At 43.5% G+C, this 22,460-nt stretch overlaps 1 protein-coding gene across 1 annotated transcript; it reads right to left on the reverse strand.

Annotated features, from left to right (window-relative positions):
- Positions 1–8,466: 8,466 nt before the first annotated feature.
- On the reverse strand, positions 8,467–21,276 carry ZBTB1 (zinc finger and BTB domain containing 1). The gene is made up of 2 exons (XM_032774377.2): positions 21,198–21,276; positions 8,467–10,716 (listed from the first exon to the last, which is right to left on the reverse strand). The coding sequence occupies exon 2, from the start codon at positions 10,694–10,696 to the stop codon at positions 8,561–8,563; it is 2,136 nt and encodes a 711-aa protein (XP_032630268.1). The 5' UTR covers positions 10,697–10,716; positions 21,198–21,276; the 3' UTR covers positions 8,467–8,560.
- Positions 21,277–22,460: the final 1,184 nt, after the last annotated feature.

Below are 22,460 nucleotides of genomic sequence, written 5' to 3' on the forward strand. Positions count from 1 at the left end.
TCTTGGCCTCATGGTTAGGGGGTGAAAATATTATTTAAGTTATATCTGTATAGCTACTTACTGTTTTTGTATACACTGCAATTATGTCAGGCTGAGGGGACAGACTTGGCCTATACAAACATGTAAAAATAATAAACATTATTACTTAAGAGATTTTCTCAAGCCTGGTGATTTAGCCAGCCAAGGAAAATTTCTAAAGGGCCATCTTCCAGAACTCAGCCAGGGAAAATAGGACACAATGGGTCAAAAATTTCCTTCCCCACACCACTTTCTACAGGCCAAATGGAAATCAGAGATTGAGGAAAAGTCCTGTTAAAACATCTAAGGGAGATAGTGCACCCACTGTGCTAACTGATAGGGGAGGCAGCTTCCCAATGCCCATTCTTTAATGATTCTTGAAAGGTGGGGTTCCCATTCATACACACAGCATGTTTATATATATATATATAATCTCCCATAGGCTATTCTGCACGCTCCTGGGTTTATGCATAGGCTGCTGTCCCCTTGGTGAGGGAGAAAAGCAGGAACAGGTATGGAGTTGTGGTGCATGGAAGGTGCACAGCTCATTTAAACACACATTGTGGGACTGGTTTGTTTTGTTTCTGTGTAGCAGACCAAGATAGTTAGCGAGGTACAGAAGGCCACAGACAATTTCTGCTGTTATTTGCTCTGCTTCAAGCTAATTTTGAGTAGTTTGTTTATATGCTGGGTCCTGACCACACTGTTTTGACCAGATAAATACATTCCCAAAAGGAAACTTTGCTGCACAGGTTATTTATTCTCACGATCAAAATAAAGCAAGGGGAATTGAAGCATTATATCTGAATTTTCAGATATTTTAAGTGACTGATTTTTAATTGACTGATTTTTCTGTTTGTGCTAATTTTTGGTTACCCTGGAGCTTTAATACCAAACACATAGGCCTGTGGCAGCAGTACGCACATTAACACATGCTAATAAACTGCAATTAAACACAAGCCTTGTTAGAAAGGTGCTACTATTATTTCCCAAACCATTATAGATCAGGCCCAATGCTGTTACTTGGGGCTACTCTAGAAGGCTTTGCTGATACAGCTATAACTGTATAGCTATACTGGCAGAGCCCCCTGGTGGAGTTCCACCTTATTCCGAGAAATGGAGATCTTTTGGCTGTATACATAAATCTCCTCCCCAAATGACATAAACTATATCAGTAAAAGGACTCATTGGCTGCTATAGCTGCACCTACATAGGTTTTTTTTTTTTTGCCAGCATGGCTATGTCAGTGAGGGGTGGGGATTTTTTCATATAGGAATTCTGACAAAACTTTGAAGTGTGGATCTTGTTGTGCTGCAGACTAGTGCCAGAGCTACACTACGTGAATTTGTTTTGTTAACAGAACATTACAGGTGCACTCAAATGTTGGGCTATGTCAGAATTAAGGCTGCCAGCATAACCTTACCTGGCTACTTGTGTAAATGCATTCCAGTTCAGTCCTGGACTAAGTCATGCTATTTTAAGTATGTCTACACTTAAAACGCTACAGCAGGGGTCGGCAACCTTCCAGAAGTGGTGTGCCAAGTCTTCATTTATTCACTCTAAGTTAAGGTTTCGCGTGCCGGTAATACATTTTAACATTTGTAGGTCTCTTTCTATAAGTTTATAATATATAACTAAGCCATTGTTGTATGTAAAGTAAATAAGGTTTTTAAAATATTTAAAAAGCTTCATTTAAAAATGAATGAAAATGCAGAGCCCCACCCCCACCCCCCGGACTGGTGGCCAGGACCCGGGCAGTGTGAGTGCCACTGAAAATCAGCTCGCGTGCCGCCTTCGGCACTGGTGCCATAGGTTGCCTACCCCTGCCCTACAGTGTAGACACTCACTACAGCGACAGAGGGGTTTTTTCCATTGTTGTAGTTAATCCACCGCTCTGAGAAGAAGTAGTTAGGTTAATGGAAGCACTAGATGGATGGATTTTTTTATACCCCTGAGATTAGCTATGCTAATGTAATTTTCAGTGCAGACCAGCCCATAATGTCTCATACAAAGTTTTCTACAATTTTAGCAGCAAATACATAGGAAAATAAAGCTGTACAAATCCCTGTCTGAGGGAAACAAGAGGGAGTATCACCTCTCTGGAATTATTCAACTCCAGGCCCTTCCACGGATTTGGGGGCTTTATTTTTGGAGGGGGGCAGGGCGGGATCATTTTGTTCAGCCTGTCAGTTTTGAAGTAGATTTAACTCTGATAACCACCTCTACTTGTGGTAGGAAGGAGGAGGAGGAAATGGAAAGTGCTTGTTGCAGTGTTGCCAACTCTTGTAATTTTATCATTTGTTTCTTAAACCACTAGGTCCCAGATTCATGTGAAAGTGAAAATTTCATATATAAAACCTCATGAGTTTTAAGCCAATCTCATTATTTTTTGAGCCTGATTCATGATTTTTGAACACTTGGGGTTGGCAATACTGATGTTGCAACAACTCTAGCAATGTGGCTCCATTGAAAGCACTCTGCCCTGAAGCTGAGGAGACAGGTAAGGGAGCTCAAAAGAAATGCAGACACCCTTTGCTTCCAGTGGATTCCTACAGTCCAAACAGATCTCTATGGAGTTGGGAATTTGAGGACAGAACCTTCTCATTTCATCTGAGGGGCCTTATGCCAATTACAGAATCTCGTGAATTTTCTTTATTCACCTCCTGCTGCGTAATATCTATAACTAAATTCTTATTCAGCACTTACTCAGGCAAAACGCTCATAGATGTCAATGGCTAATTAGCTGGCATAAAAGCTGAGTGAAGGCACCAGGACTGGACACAGTTATCAAAGTTCTTTCATGAACTGCAAGAACTAGCTCTTTTCTCCTACAGGAAATGCTAAAAGCAGCATTGTTTTTGTGGTTGTATCTGCATAAAGACCTTCTGGTGTAGTATTTTAAAAGAAATTAACAAAGGATGAAGGTTTCTTGTTTCCCCCTTAAAGATGAGAATGAAGAAGAATTAAAATGAGTAAAGAAATCAATCCTACTGAGACAGGCCCATGTTTTTAAAGTGACCACTAATTGTGTGTATTTAATTTGATGCACTTCAGTGCTGATTATCAGAAGTGCCTCCACTGACTTGAGATAGAGTTGAGGGTGCTCAACACTTTTGAAATTCAGGCCCTTGTGACCCATTTGGGGACAAGTTGGACATTCCAAATAAATGGACAGTTGAAAACCTGTGCCTTAGATGATCAACTAGTGATTTCTCATCTCATGGATGTATGGCATTTTTCTTAAATACATTCATGTAAAACTCCCTAATATAGTTACAGTTCCCAATACTCATAAAGAATGCACACAAAAAAGTATTACTGAAAATATAATGCACAATATTGTTTCATTACTAGTTCTTGAGAAAATATTATGAATTATTTGTAGACAAAAATGACATGAAGAAAGGCAGATTCCAGCAACAATTCCACTGAATGCTGGCACCAGTTCACTCAAGCCTATGAAAGGCAGCAAAGGCTATTCATTTCAGTGCTGAATATTTTTGTCAGGATGAATCCATTCCTGAATCATGCTTTCTCTTTCTCTGTTACAAATTAAGATTTTTTCTTTTTGGAAAAAAAGTTCACAATTCATTTCAGAGTCATGGTAGTGACTCTATAGATAAGACTGGAGAAAATATTTCATTTATAACGTCTATTTTCACATTTTTCTAACCTCTTCCTCCTCAAAATCTTTTTGCACTGAAATTTCTTAAGAATAGTTAGCAGAAAGATTACTTTTTTTGAAGTTGGAAGAAAATCAGGAGAGTAATTTAGTCACTAAGAACAGAAAGCTTTTAAAAATGTGTTCCTAACTTTCAAAAAATAGCTTTTAACTTAAAGCCAGCTTATTTTAAAAATTCAAAATAGCCACGTGCTTCATCCTGTGGGGCCACATGTCTTGAAAACAACTGGGTTAGAATTAAGAAAATTAGAAAAGTTTTGATTCTTAACCCCTATTAGATAGGCGAGCCCCTATTTTGCAACTAACAGATATGAAGCCGCTACTGCATGGATCTTCTTAACGTCCATAAGGTATTTATCCCCTCTGAGCCTCAACAGTTATGCTATCAGAGCTATAGGGATGAAAACCTCCCCTCCCCACTGAGTGAATGTGTGTGTTGGTGGGGGGGATGCTAGCCAGCATATATCGAGACCAAAAAAGGCTCCCCAGACCATATCTGAAGGGTAAGTTGAACAGAGAAAGGGATTATATACAGATCTCTCTGACTTTAAGCAGATCTGGTGGCTTTTCCCTATATCAAGAAAGGGTGGGTATGTGTACAGAGATAGAGAGTTGTTAATCATGAGTATGAGTCAGATCCATGTGTAAGAACCATTTCTGTCAGGTCTTTAAATTAATAGCTTAGCTGCAAGGAAACCTTTAAAAACAAGTTCTTAAAAATGTGAAACTGCCTGTGCAGTACCAAAACTACAGCGGGCTTAACAGCATTTGTTCTATTTAAAAGCTCATTCCAGATCCCGGTTTAGCTCTAAGCAAGTCCTGAGAGCAGAGATGTGGTTGCCAGTAAAATGTTTTTCAAAGCTGCAGCCCACAGCACTGCCAGGATGTGGAAAGCAGCAGCAGAACAGTGAGAAATCACTGGACATAGGAACAACAAAGCACCCGAAGATACAGGGGTGGGGAGAGGCAAAGAATCAAAAGAGGCTCATTTCTCTCTGGAAAAAGAATTAACTATTAGTATTTTCTAAAACATGGTCCTACGTGTATACAGCGCCTTTTATCTGCAAAGATCCCAAGCAATTTACAGGATTACATATATACAATCCAAACGTGCATAGGATTCCAATTAGTATTGGAAGTGGATACAGAGAAATTATGGCGAGAATAAAACGACAAGTGTGCTAAACAGAACTCTACATCAAGGATTTCTGCTCCTCCTTCACTGTCTTTCAAGTAACAATGAGATTTCCAGGGATGTGTTTTTATTTTACTGAAAGTGTTTCAAACATTCTTTAGTACTGTATTTGCTTTTTGAGCATGTCTCTTTAATGGTCTCTTTTAAAACACTACATACCACTGTGGGGGAGCAGGAACACAGTAATTTTGTATTTACTGCATCCATATCATCATGTTCTCTGAAGAACATTCCACTGCCCTTAGACAGCATTATTAAATGGTCTGCACACTCTTGTTTAGTTGCCTTTCACCCACTCCGTTGTCTCACTGGCACGATTTCAATCTTTTTCTTTTCTCTTGCCATTCTAATCCTATCAGCCATTCCAGGCCTTTCTTTTAACTTTTCTCATGCTGTTCTTATACCTGCTTTCATGTATCACTGCAACAGTGTTTCTCCCCATCTCTCCCACAACCCAGTTAGTACTCCTTGATTTGTCCTTACTGCCTTTGATTTGTTCACAGGAACTCTCGATTCTTTTCTTTCCCTCTTGGACCTTTCCAACTATTCTGTGCCTCTTTGCCTGATCCTCTCTGAACTTCTCCATGATGCTCCAATTCACTCTCCTGGATCACAAAGTGAGCATTATTTCCAGTGCACATACTTGTAAACTCAGGAATTCTGGTTCTTCCACTGCCCAAGCTGGTAAAAGCTGGGAGTGCATCAAATCATCCTCCAGCAAACTCCTCTGGTTGAAAGAAAGTTGTTGGACGGCTTTAGAGAGAACTGAAGACAGACCTCACTGAGAAGGGAAAGGTCACTACAACACAGCCTACAATGGGAAAACACGTATTCTGGGGAATCGCTGAAAAAACATAGTATGTACAATAGGATAATTCAATTCACAACTTAAAACCTCCTCTGCCATTGTGGCCCATCCACACTAGGTATCAAACTGTGTTTGCTGACTGTATAAAACATGGTTTTAACAGGTTCAGGCTAACACATATCAAACATGGCTGCTGACCGAATGCAGAGGGGTCTCTGAATCACTCTTTTAGCTATTCAGTGTATTCTGGGGCAATTGGTTAGCTATTGTGTTTCATCCTCTAAATTTTCCAGTCCATTTTCAGACCTCTGGCCCAGTGCAATCTTTTATCTAAGCCTTGCTGTGCCACAACAGCCCACCCAGCACAAATGTTTGTTTTATACTTAGTACACAAACTGCAATAAGAGTTTGGTGCCACAGTAAGTTAGTAATCCAGGCTGACAGCTCTCCCAGCCAAGTTGAGTCACACTTACTCTCTGTTCCTTCAAGCATCTATGGGACATTTTATCCACTCCCTCTCCTTTGGGATTTTTTGCCCTCCACTTCCCACTATGCTATTCTAATTTGGTCTGCGCTCCTGTGCTGTTCTAATCTTTGCCTGGCATCCCCCACAACATTCCAAATCTCTCAGCGCACCCCATCCCACAATACTCTTCTTTCACTCGGCTGCACACACAAGTTCTCTGTTAGTGCCCTTGGCTGCCCTATCAGCTCTGTTGGAGTTCATGTATCAAGAGGTAACTCCAATGTCTGAGAATCTGTAGGTGACCTAAACATTTTATAAAAATATTGCCATTACAGTGTCTCACTGATCAGTAATTATTTTTCAAACACCATTCTACTAGCTACTTTGAAATTTCGTTTTCCAATGTACAAGTTGGCTGGTTCTCTCACCCCCTGACAACCAATCACTGACGCAAAAAACAACATTTAAACCAGCCAACCTGGTTGTTCTCTGGACTGATATGTTAAGTTTCAGATCAATGTAGATTGGGATGGAAGTATTATAAATCTCTGGAAAAAACCCCCAAATCTTTGGAATAATGGAAACACTAGATGCATTAATGTTAGGGGTGCTGTTCAGTGCCACTGTCATTGACTTCTGTGGGATTTGGGGGTACAAAAGAAATGCAGCATTAAGTTGTTACAGTACTTTTTGCATGTGAAATACTGAAGCCCCAGTGCTATACCTGGATCCATATGCTCAGGACTGATAGCAGGTCCAGGACTCAAGTTTTCCTTTTCCTTTAGTGTATCAGGCTCCAGCTTGAAAGACATTCACATTATGTTTGTTTACAAACCTAAAACTCACTTATAATATATATATTATATATATATATTTTATATATATATAAAACCAGAAATTTGATACAGCATCTGAAAATACTCATTTGATTAAGTAGCTATATGCAATTTTTAGGTGAACTTTATCCATTTATTTATATATTCTGACATTCTGTTTTATGAGCTACAAATTAATCACAGTCTTTGAAAAATGGCGAAGTTTCAAAACTTAGCCCGGGCAATGATACTCTAGCTACAGCACTGGACTGAGACTCAGGAGACCTAGATTCTATTCCCAGCTCTGCCACAGGCCTACTAGGCGACCCTTGGCAAGTCATGTCCCCGCTCTGTGCCTCAGTTTCCCCATATGTAAAATGGTGAAATGGCATTGACTTTCTTTGTGAAGCACTTTGAAATCTCCTGATGAAAAGTACTATATAAGAAGTAGGTGGTGTTATTGTTTTTTCAAATGTTCTTTGTTCACCACTGCTTATCACAGATTTCATCATTAACAACCACGCAGTTAGTATTTGTTTATACAGCTGGTGTCTAAGATTTCAGCCCAGACCCATGGCTGTTCTTTCAAAGACCAAGTTGCCTTAGCTGACATGCAGTGGTTTTTTACTGCATTAAAATAAAACAGATAAGCTCTATATGTTAGGGTTTCACTAGATTCAAAGAGGTCTGTATGTGAGAAGATTCTGAAAGGGCATAAAACATCTTTGCTGCACTTATTAAGAAAGCTCAGCAGTCTCTTCGCACTCAATAGTCAGTTTCCGTTGTGATGAGTAGATTATAAATACTCAGGCAGATACAGATAGGCAACTAAAGGGAAGCATTACTGCATCGGAAGTGCCCGTTTCAATCTGCTAGAGTATCAAGCATGGAAAATGGCTGTTCAGATGGGAATTCTTTTACTTGTAGTCTTAATTCTCTACTTCTTCCTTTGTCCATATCATTGCAGTTTTACTTAGCCTATCCAAACTGACCAGCATGCCTGGGGACATGAATCTCAATAAAGATGCTAAGAATCTGAATTCTCTGACAGCTAGCACTGTGCTGACTGGAGAGTCACAAAGCAAAGAATTATTTCATGGCATCAGTTTTCATTTTTTAAATTGATTTTGATATTAGGAATGATTATGCTCCTGCATATTAATGGCTACGTGATCTAAAATTTCACATGAAGAAATAACACTTGCAAATACTGAAGCACTCATTGGATAGACATGAAACTAAGAACTGTTTAATAGAAGTCAGTTAAGGGGTAACATTTGTGCTTTTACTCTACAGTTTAAAAATAATGACTTGTATCATATCTACTTAGTAAAACAATAAAATTAAAAACAGAAATTGCTAGTAGGCAACAGTGAAAATGTAATAATTAAACACTTGATGCTTTTAAAAGATATATACTTAATGACCCTATAACAAAGACACCTATGATTAAGAGGGTCTTTAAACAAAAGACTTGTTTTCAGCAATCATTCAATTTTTGTCTGCTATATTGTATGCCTTGCTTTGGTGTTCCCACTGTTGTCAACTTAATGCTTGTTTTACAGTATGTTTATGCTTATGTTCTTTTCAAATGCTTGGCATTATAGTGAGATCTCATATCTTTTCTCAAATTAAATTTTGCTCCACATACTCCACATGTATACAGATGAACATCCATGTGCTGCTCCAGTTGTTCGCTATTTGGGAATATCTGAAAACAGACCTGACATATAGTCTCTCCAGCTGATAAATGAGATATCATATGCCGTACATGGTCATGTTTTCTGAAGTTTCCTTGATCACAAATGGAACACACATACCTGGCCATGCCTTTGTGCATATCATTGTGGAGCCGCAGCTGACGTTCTCTTAAAAACTGCTTTCCACATGTCTGACAAACAAATTGTTTTTCCTTGGTATGAACAGTGTAATGTTCCCGTAAGTGACAACGCTGATAAAATCCTTTCCCACAAAGATTGCAGAAATGCTTGCGTCTGTGATCTCTTTCATTCTCTTCTATAATAGCATTCTTAAACAGATCTTGCTCTAGGCAGTTTGACATATGTTCAACAACTAGAGTTTCAGTTTCAAAACGCTGACCACAATTAGGACATCGGAAAGGACAGGCAGAATGCTTATATAACTGTTTGTTTGGAAGACTGTTCATTTGGAAGTGACTGTCCCTGAAGTCCTCCAATATCTCTGCAAACATCATATCCCTTATTTCAGACTGTTCCTCGTGATTCTCTTCTAAGTCCATTTTTTCCTCAGCATTTCTTATACCATTCATTGTCAGATCCTGGGGTTCTCCACATGTCTGTGCATGATCCTGTAACTGTCTACCCTTGACCAATATTTGGCCACATTTGCCACAAGCACATATATTTTCTATGTGTTTAGATAAATAATGAGCGGATAGATCTTCCTCTGTAATTGTTAGCCCACACAGTTCACAGGGAGCATTCTCCGCATCTTCCTGCACTGGGGGGACTTTCCTGTTAAGATGCCTTGTGTTTTTTAAACACTTTCTTGCATTCTCATCTATAGACAACCGGGGTTTTAGAGTTTTTCGAGAACGTCTCTTTTCATTGATCTTTTCTGCAACATAATATCTGTAAAGTGGCTCTTCTTGTTCATCATCTAATTCATCATTGTCAGTAGATTCATTACAGTCTTTATCTGTCACTTTAATAATGTTAAAATCTTTCAGTTCATCTTCCGGGTTGTCCTCTGGTTCCATCTTGATGATAATCCTTTTCCTCTCAGTGGCTCTACTTCCTTCTTCACCTGATGTCTCAGATGCAACTATACTACTTTTTCTGCTTGTTATATTTGACACTGGAGATGAAGAGTCATCAGCTGCTTGACTGGTATCCCCTTTATAGTTCTCTGTTTGTGCAGACAGTATTTTAGAAGTAGAGTCTTTTTCACTAAAGTCAATTTTTTCAATACCATAAAACCTGGTATTTTGGTATGAATGCCTATTAGTGCATGTTAATACATGCTCATCCAGTAACTTTTCACAGCTAAAACTAAACCCACAGCTGTCACAGGTAAAGCTTCTTCCAAAGCGGCGTGAATGTGACACACGATCTTTTGTGTTGGAGAATTTGGACATGGTGCTTTTTTTGCAAACATCGAACAGTTGTTCAGGGAAACTGCCCAGATGCAAAGCTTCTTCATCCGGCTCTTTGTTATGGGACGTGTTTATAGTTGAACTTGGTGGCTCCGTACACCACCTGTTTACTTCACTGCCATTTCTAGTAAGTGTGTCTTCATACATTCTCACACCAAATATCATTTTACTATTCTGCGTACTAGAAGCAGATGATGAACACTTTAAATTAGAGGAGTCTGTATCTTGTATATCTTCTAAACATTCAGGCACATTATATAACTGTAGATAGTTCATCGCCACTTTAAATTGCTCAAAGTTGGTAGGGGCAGTCATAATTTTTCCTAAATACATAAACTGTAATATGAGGTCAAAGCATTCAGCACTGATCTTCATGTTGCTGAGATTCAACTGCGCTGTGGTGTGTTGGTGGTTCATAAAAAACATCCTAAAGTAAGAGCTGCAGGCAGCTAAGACCGCTTTGTGTGCTTGAAAATAAATATCATCAATAGCAATGCAGCAGTCACAGAGAAACCCCCACTCTCTTTGGTTATTTAGCTGCTGAAGGACATATGTGCTGTGGCTGGTACTTGCCATCTTGTATTCTGATTACAGTCCTGTGGAAAAAAAGAAAAATAAAATAAATATTTAGTTATAAGCACAGAAAGTAGGAGGGAGCTCATTTTAATACAGAGGACAATTGTTAAGAACTGCAATTTGGGTGCAACATTTTTATATTCTTACTATTTTTATAATCTGACTGGAAAGGTCTTCCTGGAGACAAATATTTACTAAAGAAAATCCAGTAAACTGGTGCCAAGAAAAATAAAAATATCCACTATTCCATTCTCCCTCTTCTGGATTTTCAGTACCAGTTAACTAATAAACTTTACTGCCACACCTGTACTGATTTCAACAATACTGCTGCTAGTACGCAAATCAGGAAATAAACCAAGAAATATGGCCAAGATTTTCAAACGTGACTAAGATTTTTGGTGCCCAACTTGAGATACTTTAAAGGGGCCTCGTTTTCAGAAAGTGCTGAGCATTCATCCTGTGAAAATCAGAGTCCTTTAATGTGTCTCAAGTTGGACAACTGTGACGTAGGCTGGTTTGATGATGCTGCTGCATTGTCATTGAGGAAACATAGGTTTAATTACTATTCTTTCCTTCCTAGGCTATCTGGAGGCTGGGAGCACCATGGAAACACTATGTGCAATCCTTAAAGAGGAGGAAATGTTCCACACTGCCCCAAAACATCCCCTATGGCCATTTAAAGAGCAGCATTTATGGATCATTAACATCACCCACGCCTTGGCTGGAAGTTGGATGGCTGCAGAAGGAAGGCTTATTATTATTATCACGGCACCCAGGGGCTCCAGTCATGGACCAAGACCCCGTTGTGCTAGGCGCTGCACAAATACAGAATAGCCCCTGTAGGAACAGAGAGAGACTCCTGATGAGTGGGTCAGAGACAAGGAAGATTTCCCTCTCCAAACTGAAAGCTGAGCATGAAGTGAATTCCCAGACATGCTACTCCGAGATCTGATTAGCAAAGTGACACCAATTGTAGAAGCTTCTTTTTTGTTTTTACATTACACTGAAATGAAAAGAAGTTGTTCTGCACTAGTTAATACACTGTGACACTCTGGTGGCAACAGATTCAGTCATTTTACTTCCCAAACAGAATCTTTTACTTCATTGAAATGAAGAGGTACATTCTAAGCAACAACACTTCTAAGCATTTAGATAACTTTGGATGTTTTTGTGAACAAAACCAAAGCAAAAAGCAACAACCCCTGAAGATCGTGAATTTAAAAAAGTAATCACAAAATACATTTCATATGCCCAGTCATGCTGGAATAATTATTTTAGTGACGGTGCTAAACGCGGAAACCATGTATTTGGGTTGTTATTGCTACTTCAAGCCAGGCGATGCGGCAGCATCCCTACTTCCAGCACCTATGCATAGGACTCTAAATGAGGTGCATTTGACCTGAGGTTACTTTGTACATTCAGTCTCATGTGATAATATGTTGAATTACCATTTAAATCCTAAGAACAGCAACTGAAGGTTTACTAATAATTTCAGTTCAAACTACATAGTATGTGTTTAAAATATAACTTAAAGGAAGATGTGGTCATAAAATAGATACTAACATTTCAGGTCTGATAAGGCATGAGGACAGCTATGAACCACCATCTGTACCAGAGAAGTCTGTTCAGAACAGATATACGTTATCAGCTGGCCTTATTACAACTTGAAAAGTGGCAAATTCAAATTTGTAATTAAAAAAATCCCACTTAGTCTTCTGTTTAAAAAGACATTTTGTAAAGTTTACTAGTTGAAACCCGCTCTGTAACAGGATAACCCTATGGCAAAAAAACCGTAGTTATGAATTATCGGGGGCCTGATGCGTGCCCATTGAAAATACTCACATTGATTTCAACAGGCACTGGAGTGAAGTAGAAAAGATGGATTCCTTTAGGTTTCTCTTTTCCTTGGGAGAAGTAGGAATAAAGGATATTGCCTCTTTTGAAAGGGGAACTCTGAGAGATAACTGTCAATAAAACCTAAAATTCTTCAGCACTTGAGCTGGGATATGCATAAGAGGACAGACTGGTAAGGCATATCTCCTGAAGCCTCTAAAGGAATTAGCCTGACAGTGGGCTGATGCTGATAACAGGTAAAATGCTCAGATACTATAATGACGGGGCAGACAAGTACTTAGGGAATGCTTACATTAACATTGTAGTGTTGCTAATAGCACCTTACTAATTCAAATCCATTCTTAAATCACTCTTTTTCTTCCAAGCTTGACAGTAACCTGTTACATGTATTTCATGTGTCGGCAGTGCCTGAATATTGGACCTTCAGTGCAGAAATAATTACAGGCAGAGCTAGTGACACCACCTATTTTAAAGTTGTCTGACATTACCATTATAAGACCCTGTTTTCTGTTGCTTATAATTTGGACAAACTTACTATTATGCTGAAATTTTCCATGCCAGGGGTCTGCCTCAAGCTGATTTTAGGGGGAGTAGTAGAATAGCAGCCAAAATGGTTCCATCATTTCTGACGAGGCTAGGGAAAAATACACCATTTTGCCCATGTTAAAAAATTCTGCTGATCTTTTCTTTGAAAAGCTCCAGCTACACTCTTTGGAGTTGAGACTTTAAATTTGGCAAGGAGATGGCAAAATGTACATCCCTGACACAAAGGCTAGCTCATGAAAATCTATGCAAATCTGACCAAACTATAAGCCTTGGAAAAATCACAGTTCACACAAGCTCACTAGAGGCGTTTTTGATTTCACCAGCTAAAATCTCCAGATTTTGTCCTCACTGAGCATGCTCGAGCCTCTCACAGATCCTAGTGCTGACCAGACCATGCATGTGCTATTCCCATAGAGAAAGTGAGCATGCTCTAGGGGCCCATTAACCGTATGACTATACTGCAATTAAAAATCCGCGGCTGGCCTGTACCATGTGACTCAAGCTTGCGGGGCTCAGGTTAAAGGGCTGTTTAACTGCAGTGTAGACATTCGGACTCGGGCTGGAGCCTAGGCTCTAGGACCCTGGGAGTGGGAGGGTCCCAGAGCTTGGGCTTCAAATGTCTACTCCACAGTTAAGCAGCCCCGCAGCCGAGTCCCGCAAGCCCAAGTCAGCTGGCACAGCCATGGGTTTTTAAACTGCGGTGTAGACATACCTTAAACTCTTCCTGTAATGGCTACACTAGGCCCGGGTGAAGCTAAGCACGGGAACCAAGCTCAGGGAGCCTGTCTCTCCAGTGATCTCAGAGACCTCCCTGCTGGCACCCAGGCAGCCTGGGGAAAGAATGTCTGATTCAAATCCAGAGGAGACAAGAGCTGAACCAGGGAAGGGAAAGGAGATTGGGATAAGGAGGATGATGAGACTGGGAGCAGAAACTGGGACTGGCTGAGCAAGGGGGTTGGGACTTGGAGCCAATGAGGAAAACGGAGAAGAGGGAAAGACAACAGGAAACCAGTAAGTGGGGGGTGGGCACCAAGATTAGACAGGGAACTGTGAGGTGGCGGGAGACTGAGACTGGAAACCATTAGGACGACGGGGAGACAGATCTGACAAGGAGCCGTGGTTCAGGGGAAGAACTGGGACTGGCTGGGCAAAAAGACTGGGGCAAGTTGTCAGACAGGGTGGGTGCAGACTGAGACTGGATGAGGAGCCCAAGAATTGGGAGTAGGATGACACCCAGGGGTGGAGGGAGAGATAGATCAGACAAGGTGCCAGGAGGGGAGAACAAGGACTGGCTGGGCAAGGAGTTGAGGTGGAAGGGGGACTAGTTGGGCAGGGAGAAAGGAACTGAAATGGGGAAACAGCAAGGTGTGGGGAAGAAGCAGGCTGGGACACGTTGGAGGGGACAGGGAGAGAGTGTCAAACTTTGTGGGGAATGGGCAGAAGAGTCTGTGCCCAATCAGCACAATTCCGTCCAGTATGAAGTGGAGCCCAAGTTTCCTGCTGTCAACAGCTATCCGAAAGCCATGGGCAAAGTGTGTCATCCCCCTGTGGTGCTGATCCACGTATAGGATTACAACCTACTACTGCTATCAGTAACTCAGTTAGCTCAAGTGGCAGAGGTCTGTGTGGTGGAAAGGTTCCAACCCTGCTGATGACCCATATGCCACATGATAGAATTTGTTATTTTTAGTTTGCTTTTTTAAAAACCTAAGAAATTACACATGCCAAAAAACAAAACAACCCCTAGGTTAAAAGAACATTAAAGTTGCATAGTCAAGAACTCAAAATTCAGGAAAGCCCAGAATTAAGACTGCTTGTGCAACCTTATTTCAGCCCTCTTGTCCATGTGCACTGTGATACGGTCTTTAATTATATAATCTCAAATTATTTTTTCCATGGGACCCTGCCTCAAGATGTGGATCTGTTCTGGGAATCAAACAGGGTTGTATACTGAAAGGAGATATACCTATCTCATAGAACTGGAAGGGACCTTGAAAGGTCATTGAGTCTGGTCCCCTGCCTTCACAGCAGGGCCAAGTACTGGTCCCTGACAGATTTTTGCCCCAGATCCCTAAGTGGCCCCCTCAAGGATTAAGCTCACAACCCCGGGTTTAGCAGGCCAGAGCTCAAACCACTGAGCTATTCCCCCTTGCCACACACACACACGCGTGGAAATGTTGTCTGTAGGATCGTTGCTTCATTAGTTGGAAAATGTGTGTTGTAAATTAAATGAGGCAGGGAACTGCAGGAAGAAAAAGGACAGTCCCATGGTTAAGGGAGTTGAAGATTGCCCTTGGAAACTGAATTCTATCCTGCCTCTGCCATAGAGTTCCTATGCAATGCTAAGCAAGTCACATCACAGGTGGTCACTAATTGTGCGTTCCTCCTTTTCTGGGTGCCCAACATAATTTCTAGGGAAAGTGCAGAGCCCTCACAGCTGCCACTGAACTCAGTCTTTACAAACAGGATTCTCCAAATTAGTGAATATTTTTAACTCAATCTTTGTGCCTCAGCACCCCTCACCTTACTGGGCTGTTGTGAAGATTAATTAATGTTTATGAAGCACCCAGATACTACAGTGATGTGCCACAGAAATAACGTGAGGAAAATTAGTAATTCTGTCTTCAGTGCGGGATTTGAATGATGTACAGGAAATAAGGCTTAGGGCCACACATTGAAAACAAGGAGAAAACAAACACTGAATCGTGGTTCAATGAGCACTGTCCATCCTGTGCACTGAATGAGGCAGGGGTACATGGAAAAAATAGTATGTGATCATATGTTTAAAGTCTGTATCGTAATGCACATGCACATGGAGGAATGGATTAAGATTCAAAGGCAACCTTCATTCTGGCATTTCCTAACCTTTGAGTGCTTGACTTTGTGTCTTAATAATGTTTTTGTAACTTAGTTTTCTGTGTGTAATAGTAATTCAACTGTACTGTCTGAGTTATTGTTAGGGTTACCATCCCTCCAGGATTGTCCTGGAGTCTCCAGAAACTAAATTCTTTAATTAAAGATTCTGTCGTGATGAAACCTCCAGGAATACATCCAACCAATATGGGCAACCATAGTTATTGCAGATTACAAAATCACTTGGACAGAAAATGTCATCATCTCTGTTTGCAGTGTCAGGCACATTGTCTTCAAGAAATAATTTTCTATTTGATATTCAGTAAAAAAGACACATTAAGAAGTTATTCTTTGGACTTGTGCCCACATGGGGACAAAGCACCACCACTGCCACAAGTTCCTATAGCATTTTCAAGTTGAAGATAAAGTGACTATATAAATATATATAAAGACATTTCTACTGTAATTTCTGATCAGGTAATTTCACTGTAATTTTAAATTTACAATCATCACAGTACTCTCATTTTACCTTTCTGCTTTTTACTTTGACACTGCCAGGCACTAGTCAATTCCCATTTTTCTCTCATTAGAATTTTCCTTTTTATTTTGAATTGATATTTACAGCTATGATGCTATGTCAGTATCTACTGTTAATGTGGCATATATAAAAACAAAACAAGCTATACAGCTATATCAAATATCTGCATAGGTCAAAAGCCTTCTAACTGAAAAGAGTAAGTATCGAGTATAACTGCTTGCTTTGCTATGGCACAGATTTTAAAAAGTTTTTAAACTAAAGATATAAAAAGTTCCTAACACTTTTTAAAATTTAAAATGTAGAGACCTTGGCAAAGTTCCTGTTGGAATTTGTATACATTTTCTAAAAAAAAGTACCACAGACTTCAGGATTTAGGAGCATTTGGGCCCCTAAAATTAGTAGGTGGTTTTCAGAACCCAGCATTTTCACTGCTGAGTAAGCAAAAATGGAAATCTCACAGACTTAGCTGCTGGCAGCTTTTCTGTGGAAACCAAGATCAGATGGGACAAAATGAAATAAATGAAAACCCTGAATTTGGTACTAATGGAAACTGATATACCGAAAACCCAGAAGAATCAAGTTTCCTATGTATCCACAAAACAGATCAATATACCAATGGCCGTGACAATGCAAATTTTCCCACACCACTCCGCCACCGTATCTCAACCCTGACCGCAGGGATAACTTCTACAGAGAGGATATTTTAGACCAAGGGTTCTCAAACTGGGGGTAGGAACCCCTCAGGGGTTTGCGAGGTTATTACATGCGGAGTTGCGAGCCAGCTTCCACCCCAAACCCTGCTTTGCATCCAGCATTTATAATGGTGCTAAATATATAAAAATGTTTTTTTTAATTTATAAGGGGGGTCATGCTCAGAGGCTTGCTGTGTGAAAGGGGTCACCAGTACAAAAGTTTGAGAACCACTGTTTTAGACGCTGTGCCCCTTGAGGGTGAAATTCACTTTGGTGTGGAAGGCCAGTGCATTAAAGACATACGGGGAATCTACCTATGTGTGCGTAAGCAGGCACAAGAGCTGAGCAAGTGGTCACCACACCCCCTTGCATGCTGGGCCACACAGTAGAAAAAACAAATAGAGGATGTGAAGTACCCTCTAGAGATCTATACAATAAGCTCAATTACTTGGGCTATCCGTGAGGACGCCTGCCAACAGGAGTACTAGTTGTGATATTGTTTTCTGTGATGTGGACAGCTGTTCAATAAGAGCTGTACTAAGACTATCAATTCTTTGAAAATAGGCTATGAACAGCCTTTAGACCACAACTGATTTCAACTGCTACCTAGACTGGATCTGAACCCAGTGAAAGAGATAAAAGATTCTAAAAATCACCAAACTGCCAATCATTTAAGCCTTCAATCCCACATCAGTATTAAGATCTCTTCTGATGATTCAGCATCCCTTTCCACATATAAGGGAAATAGCAGCTGAAATCTGACTCTCAGTTGATGGCTGAGAGCATCAAAGATACAGGCATGTTATATATTCACAATATGAGCACAGTGCATTTAAAGACATTAAAGAGTTAAGGACATAAGGTTTGATCTAAAGCCCTGAAATCTTGCCATTGACTTCAAAAGGCTTTGGATCAGGTCCATACAGAGTAAATGCATAACGGAGAGCTGACACAGTGGTAAACTGACTTCTCAGCCGCAATGGATTTTTGTGGAAATTCCTAGTTACCGTTATTTAACTGATATAATTTACTCTACTCTTGCACAAATATGTTCTGTATTAGGCAATGTATTAACAACCATGAATTTTATATATATATATATTAAGGAAAACACACCAGTGGGAAAAAAGCCTGACACCAAATTTAGCACAAAATATTTTTAAAATAAGCCTTTATATTCAGAGTTCTTCTAGTACCCTGACTTATGCCCTCAAGCTGCATGTACAGTAAACTACTTCAGTGTTCTCCTAATGTCTTCAAATCAAGCCTAGCTGCCTTTCTGGAAGTTATGCTTCAGTCAAACACAAATGATTAAACTTAACACAGGGATAGATGGGTAAAATGTAATGGCCTCTGATATACAGAAGGACAGACTAGAACTGGGGTTCTCAAACTTCATTGCACCACAATCCCCTACTGACAACAAAAATTACTACACTGAAGTCTGAGCCCACCTGAGCCCCGCTGCCCTGGGTCAGGAGGTCAAGGCCAAAGCCCAAGGGCTTCAGCCTAGGGTGACCAGATGTCATAGGGACGGTCCCAATTTTTAGGTCTTTTTCTTATATAGGATCCTATTACCCTCCACCCCCATCCCGATTTTTCATATTTGCTGTCTGGTTGCCCTGCTTCAGCCTCAAGCAGGGGGCCTGTAACCTGAGCCCTGCCGCCCACGGCTGAAGCCATTGGGCTTGGGCCTGGGCCCCAGGTGGTGAGGCTCAGGCTTCAGCCCTGGGCCCCAGGAAGTCTAAGCCAGCCCTGGCAACTCCATTAAATTTGGGTCGCGACCCACTTTGGGGTCCCGGACCCACAATTTGAGAACTGCTGGACTAGATGATCAAATGATGTCTTCTGGGCTTAAACTGTATGGATCTATGAATATACATGTACATTTCTGGTGTAAATGAAATAACTAAAATCCGAATTAAGTATGTTATGGTATATATTGAAGTGTATAGGTAATGCTAGGTGGTGTTACAGATGTTCATACAGTAATATTTTTTCTTCATAGCTGAGGTCATGAACAATCACAGGGAGACATTCATCCTGAGGACAGAAATGATCTCCATGCAAGTTACTTACCAGCCGTTGTGCCCTCATACTGCATCTGCACTCACAGCCATGCGTACCCACTCAAGCATCTGCCATGGACACCATTTTAAAAATGGACTTGCAGAATTCCCTTGTGAACTACTGTGATAAGGAAGAACTTGAAACATTTGCCAGAAAACTAAGGGTGAAATCTTTACACTATTGAAGTCAATAGGAATTTTGCCATTGACTTCCAGGGGGCCAGGATTCCACCATAAATCTACTAGCCAGTACAAAAAACGTGTCTTGTTTTCTCCCAATATAAACAAGAGAAGTCTACAGCAACCCTGGTGAGATGTCCAATCTCAACAGCTAAGAAAGAAAGAGTCCTGGGATTCTTCTTGGGGGGCAGTTCAGGAGTCCTGTTCTGGGTAAGGTTGCTAACTTTATGATTGCAGAAAACCAAATACCCTTTCTCTGTCCCTGCACACTTCATCGCCCCCCTTTTGTCGCTCGCTCTCCCCCACCCTTGCTCACTCGCTCATTGTCACTCGGCTAGGGCAGGGGGTTGGGGTGTGGGAGGGTGAGAGCTTGGCTGGGGGTGCAGGCTCTGGTATGAGACTGGGGATGAGGGGTCTGGGATACAAAAGGGGGTGTGGGCTCTGGGAGGGAGTTTGGGTGCAGAAGGGGGCTCAGGGCTGGAGCAGGGGGTTGAGGTGCGAGAGAGCATGTGGGCTCCGGGAGGGAGCTCTGGGATGGGGCAGCATCTGATTTCTCTCTTAATAAGGACATCAACCACTAGCTTGAAAGGACTGTAACCACTCTGCTTTTTAGAATACTGACTCCATTTTACAGGAAACCTACAACTACTCAACTGGAAAAACCTGGACGATACAGCCAGATGATACATCTTGTGCTTTGTCTTTCTCTGGACGTATCCTTTAACGACAACCAGCACTGTCCATTTCTTTGGATAATACTGCAGGTGCAGCATTAACTTCCATGACCATGTAACGGTGGCTAGGCTGGGATTCCATCACCAACAGCAAAGGTAGCAGACAAGGGACTGTAAACCGACACTTGTCCCTGCCTCAAAAGTCACTTCTATCTACCAGAGAATTTTTTTTTCACCTTCACCCAAGAAAATAGCTCAGACACATCATTAAACCCCAAAGGACCTGGCCAGATCTGTCTGGGACTGAGGGCACTTATGATCCAGTTGTTTCACAGAGGGAGGAAGGTAGCAAGACACCTCTTAGCAGGGCAGGCTTCAAACTCTTTATGGGCCGGCCGGCCGGCCCACCTATACAGGCATGGCAGTGTGCGAAAGGCCTCCCCGCACGGGTCAGGGCACGGCAGCACCGGGCACAAGGAGTCTAAAACAGTGACTGCTACTGATCTAAAAGTGGCCCGGGTACGGATCTCCCTGTGCGCTCAGGCGGCCCTCGCGGAAGCCTTTAGGCCGAGGGGCGTTTGCTGCGGGTGGCGCCTTGTTGTTAGTTTATTTTCTTCCCAAGAGCGGCTGGTGTCCGCTGGCTGAATTGGGCAGGGGGCAGGCCACATGCCGCTCACAGCTACGGGCAGGAAGGTCCCCATGGCGGCGAGAGGTGCCCCTGGCAGTGCTAGTTCCCCGCCCCCCCCTCCCATACATGCGGGGGCACCACACTCATGTGCCACGGCACAGGCGGGCCGCAGCCCGCGCCCCCGTCACTTCCCCAACCTCCCGCCGATGGAGGAGCTGCTTGCTGCGAGCGGGCGCCAGCCGCTTGGCGCACGCCGGATCCTCCACCGCCTGCCGGAGCCCCTTCCCCGAGCAGCGGGCCCTGCGCTGCCCCCGGCCCAGCGCGGCTGCCCTGCCCGCTGGCCCCACGCACCCTGCCCCGGGCTGCAGCGGGCCCCCAGGCTGGGGCGCTCCCGCCGCGCTGCCCGGCCTGGCCCTGGCCCCGGGCAGTTTTCCCGCCACGCCTGGCGGGGCCCGCACCCCACTTACCCGCCGCGCGGCCAGCGGGGTCCGGGGGCTCCGCGCGGGACCGAAGCGGAGGCCGAGGAGGTCGAAACCACCCGCGCTGCTCCCTCTGCTGCTGCAACAAAGGACTTCCGCCCCGCCGCGCCTGCTGCTGCCGCCGCTCGGCTCCTCCGCGACCGCACGGAGCCGGACCCCTCCCCCCGCGGCGGCCAGCGGTCCCGGCCCTGCTGCTGCTGCTGTTACTGCTGCCGCCGCGGCCAGTGCATGGCGGGCGGCCCCTGGCTTCCCAAATGCTGCCTCTTCCCAGATCCACCCTGTGCTGCCCGCACGGGAGGGGGCGTCACCCCCAACCTCCTCACACATCCATCCTGAGCTGCCCGCAGGGGAGAGTCACCCCCCCATCCACCCTGTGCCGTCCGCACGGGGGGGTCACCCCCATCACCACATCCACTCTGTCCTGCCTGCACGGGGGGGTCACCCCCACATCCATCCTATGCCGTCCGCAGGGCGGGGTCACCTCACATGCACCCTGTCCTGCCTGCATGGGGGGGTCACCCCCACATCCACGCTGTGCTGTCCGCACGGCGGGGTCACCTCACATCCACCCAGTGCTGTCCTCACGTGGGTCACCCCCATCCCCTGCACATCCACTCTGTCCTGCCCGCACAGGGGGGTCACCCCCATCACCACATCCACTCTGTCCTGCCTGCACGGGGGGGTCACCCCCACATCCATCCTGTGCCGTCCGCACGGGGGGGTCACCTCACATCCACCCTGTCCTGCCTGCACGGGGGGGTCACCCCCATCACCTCACATCCACCCTGTCCTGCCTGCACGGGGGGGGGTCACCCCCACATCCATCCTGTGCTGTCCGCACGGGGGGGGTCACCTCACATCCACCCTGTGCTGTCCTCACGTGGGTCACCCCCATCCCCCGCACATCCACCCTGTCCTGCCCACACGGGGGGTCATCCCATCACCCCACATCCACTCTGTCCTGCCCGCACAGGGGGGTCACCCCCATCACCCCACCTCTACCCTGTCCTGCCTGCACGGGAGGGTCACCCCCATCCCCCCACCTCTTCTACCTTATCCTGCCTGCATGGGAGGGTCACCCTTATCCCGACCAGACCCCACCCTGTCCTGCCTGCATGGGAGGGTCGCCCCCTCCCAGATCCACCCTCTCCTGCCCACATGGAAGCGTCACCCCCCCGCCCCTCCAAGATGCACCTAGTCCTGCCCGCACGGGAGGGTCACCCCCATCTCCCACCCAGACCCCACCCTGTC

This window comes from Chelonoidis abingdonii, chromosome 4 (assembly GCF_003597395.2).
Source record: "Chelonoidis abingdonii isolate Lonesome George chromosome 4, CheloAbing_2.0, whole genome shotgun sequence".
In the NCBI taxonomy this organism is placed as follows: Eukaryota; Metazoa; Chordata; order Testudines; family Testudinidae; genus Chelonoidis; species Chelonoidis abingdonii.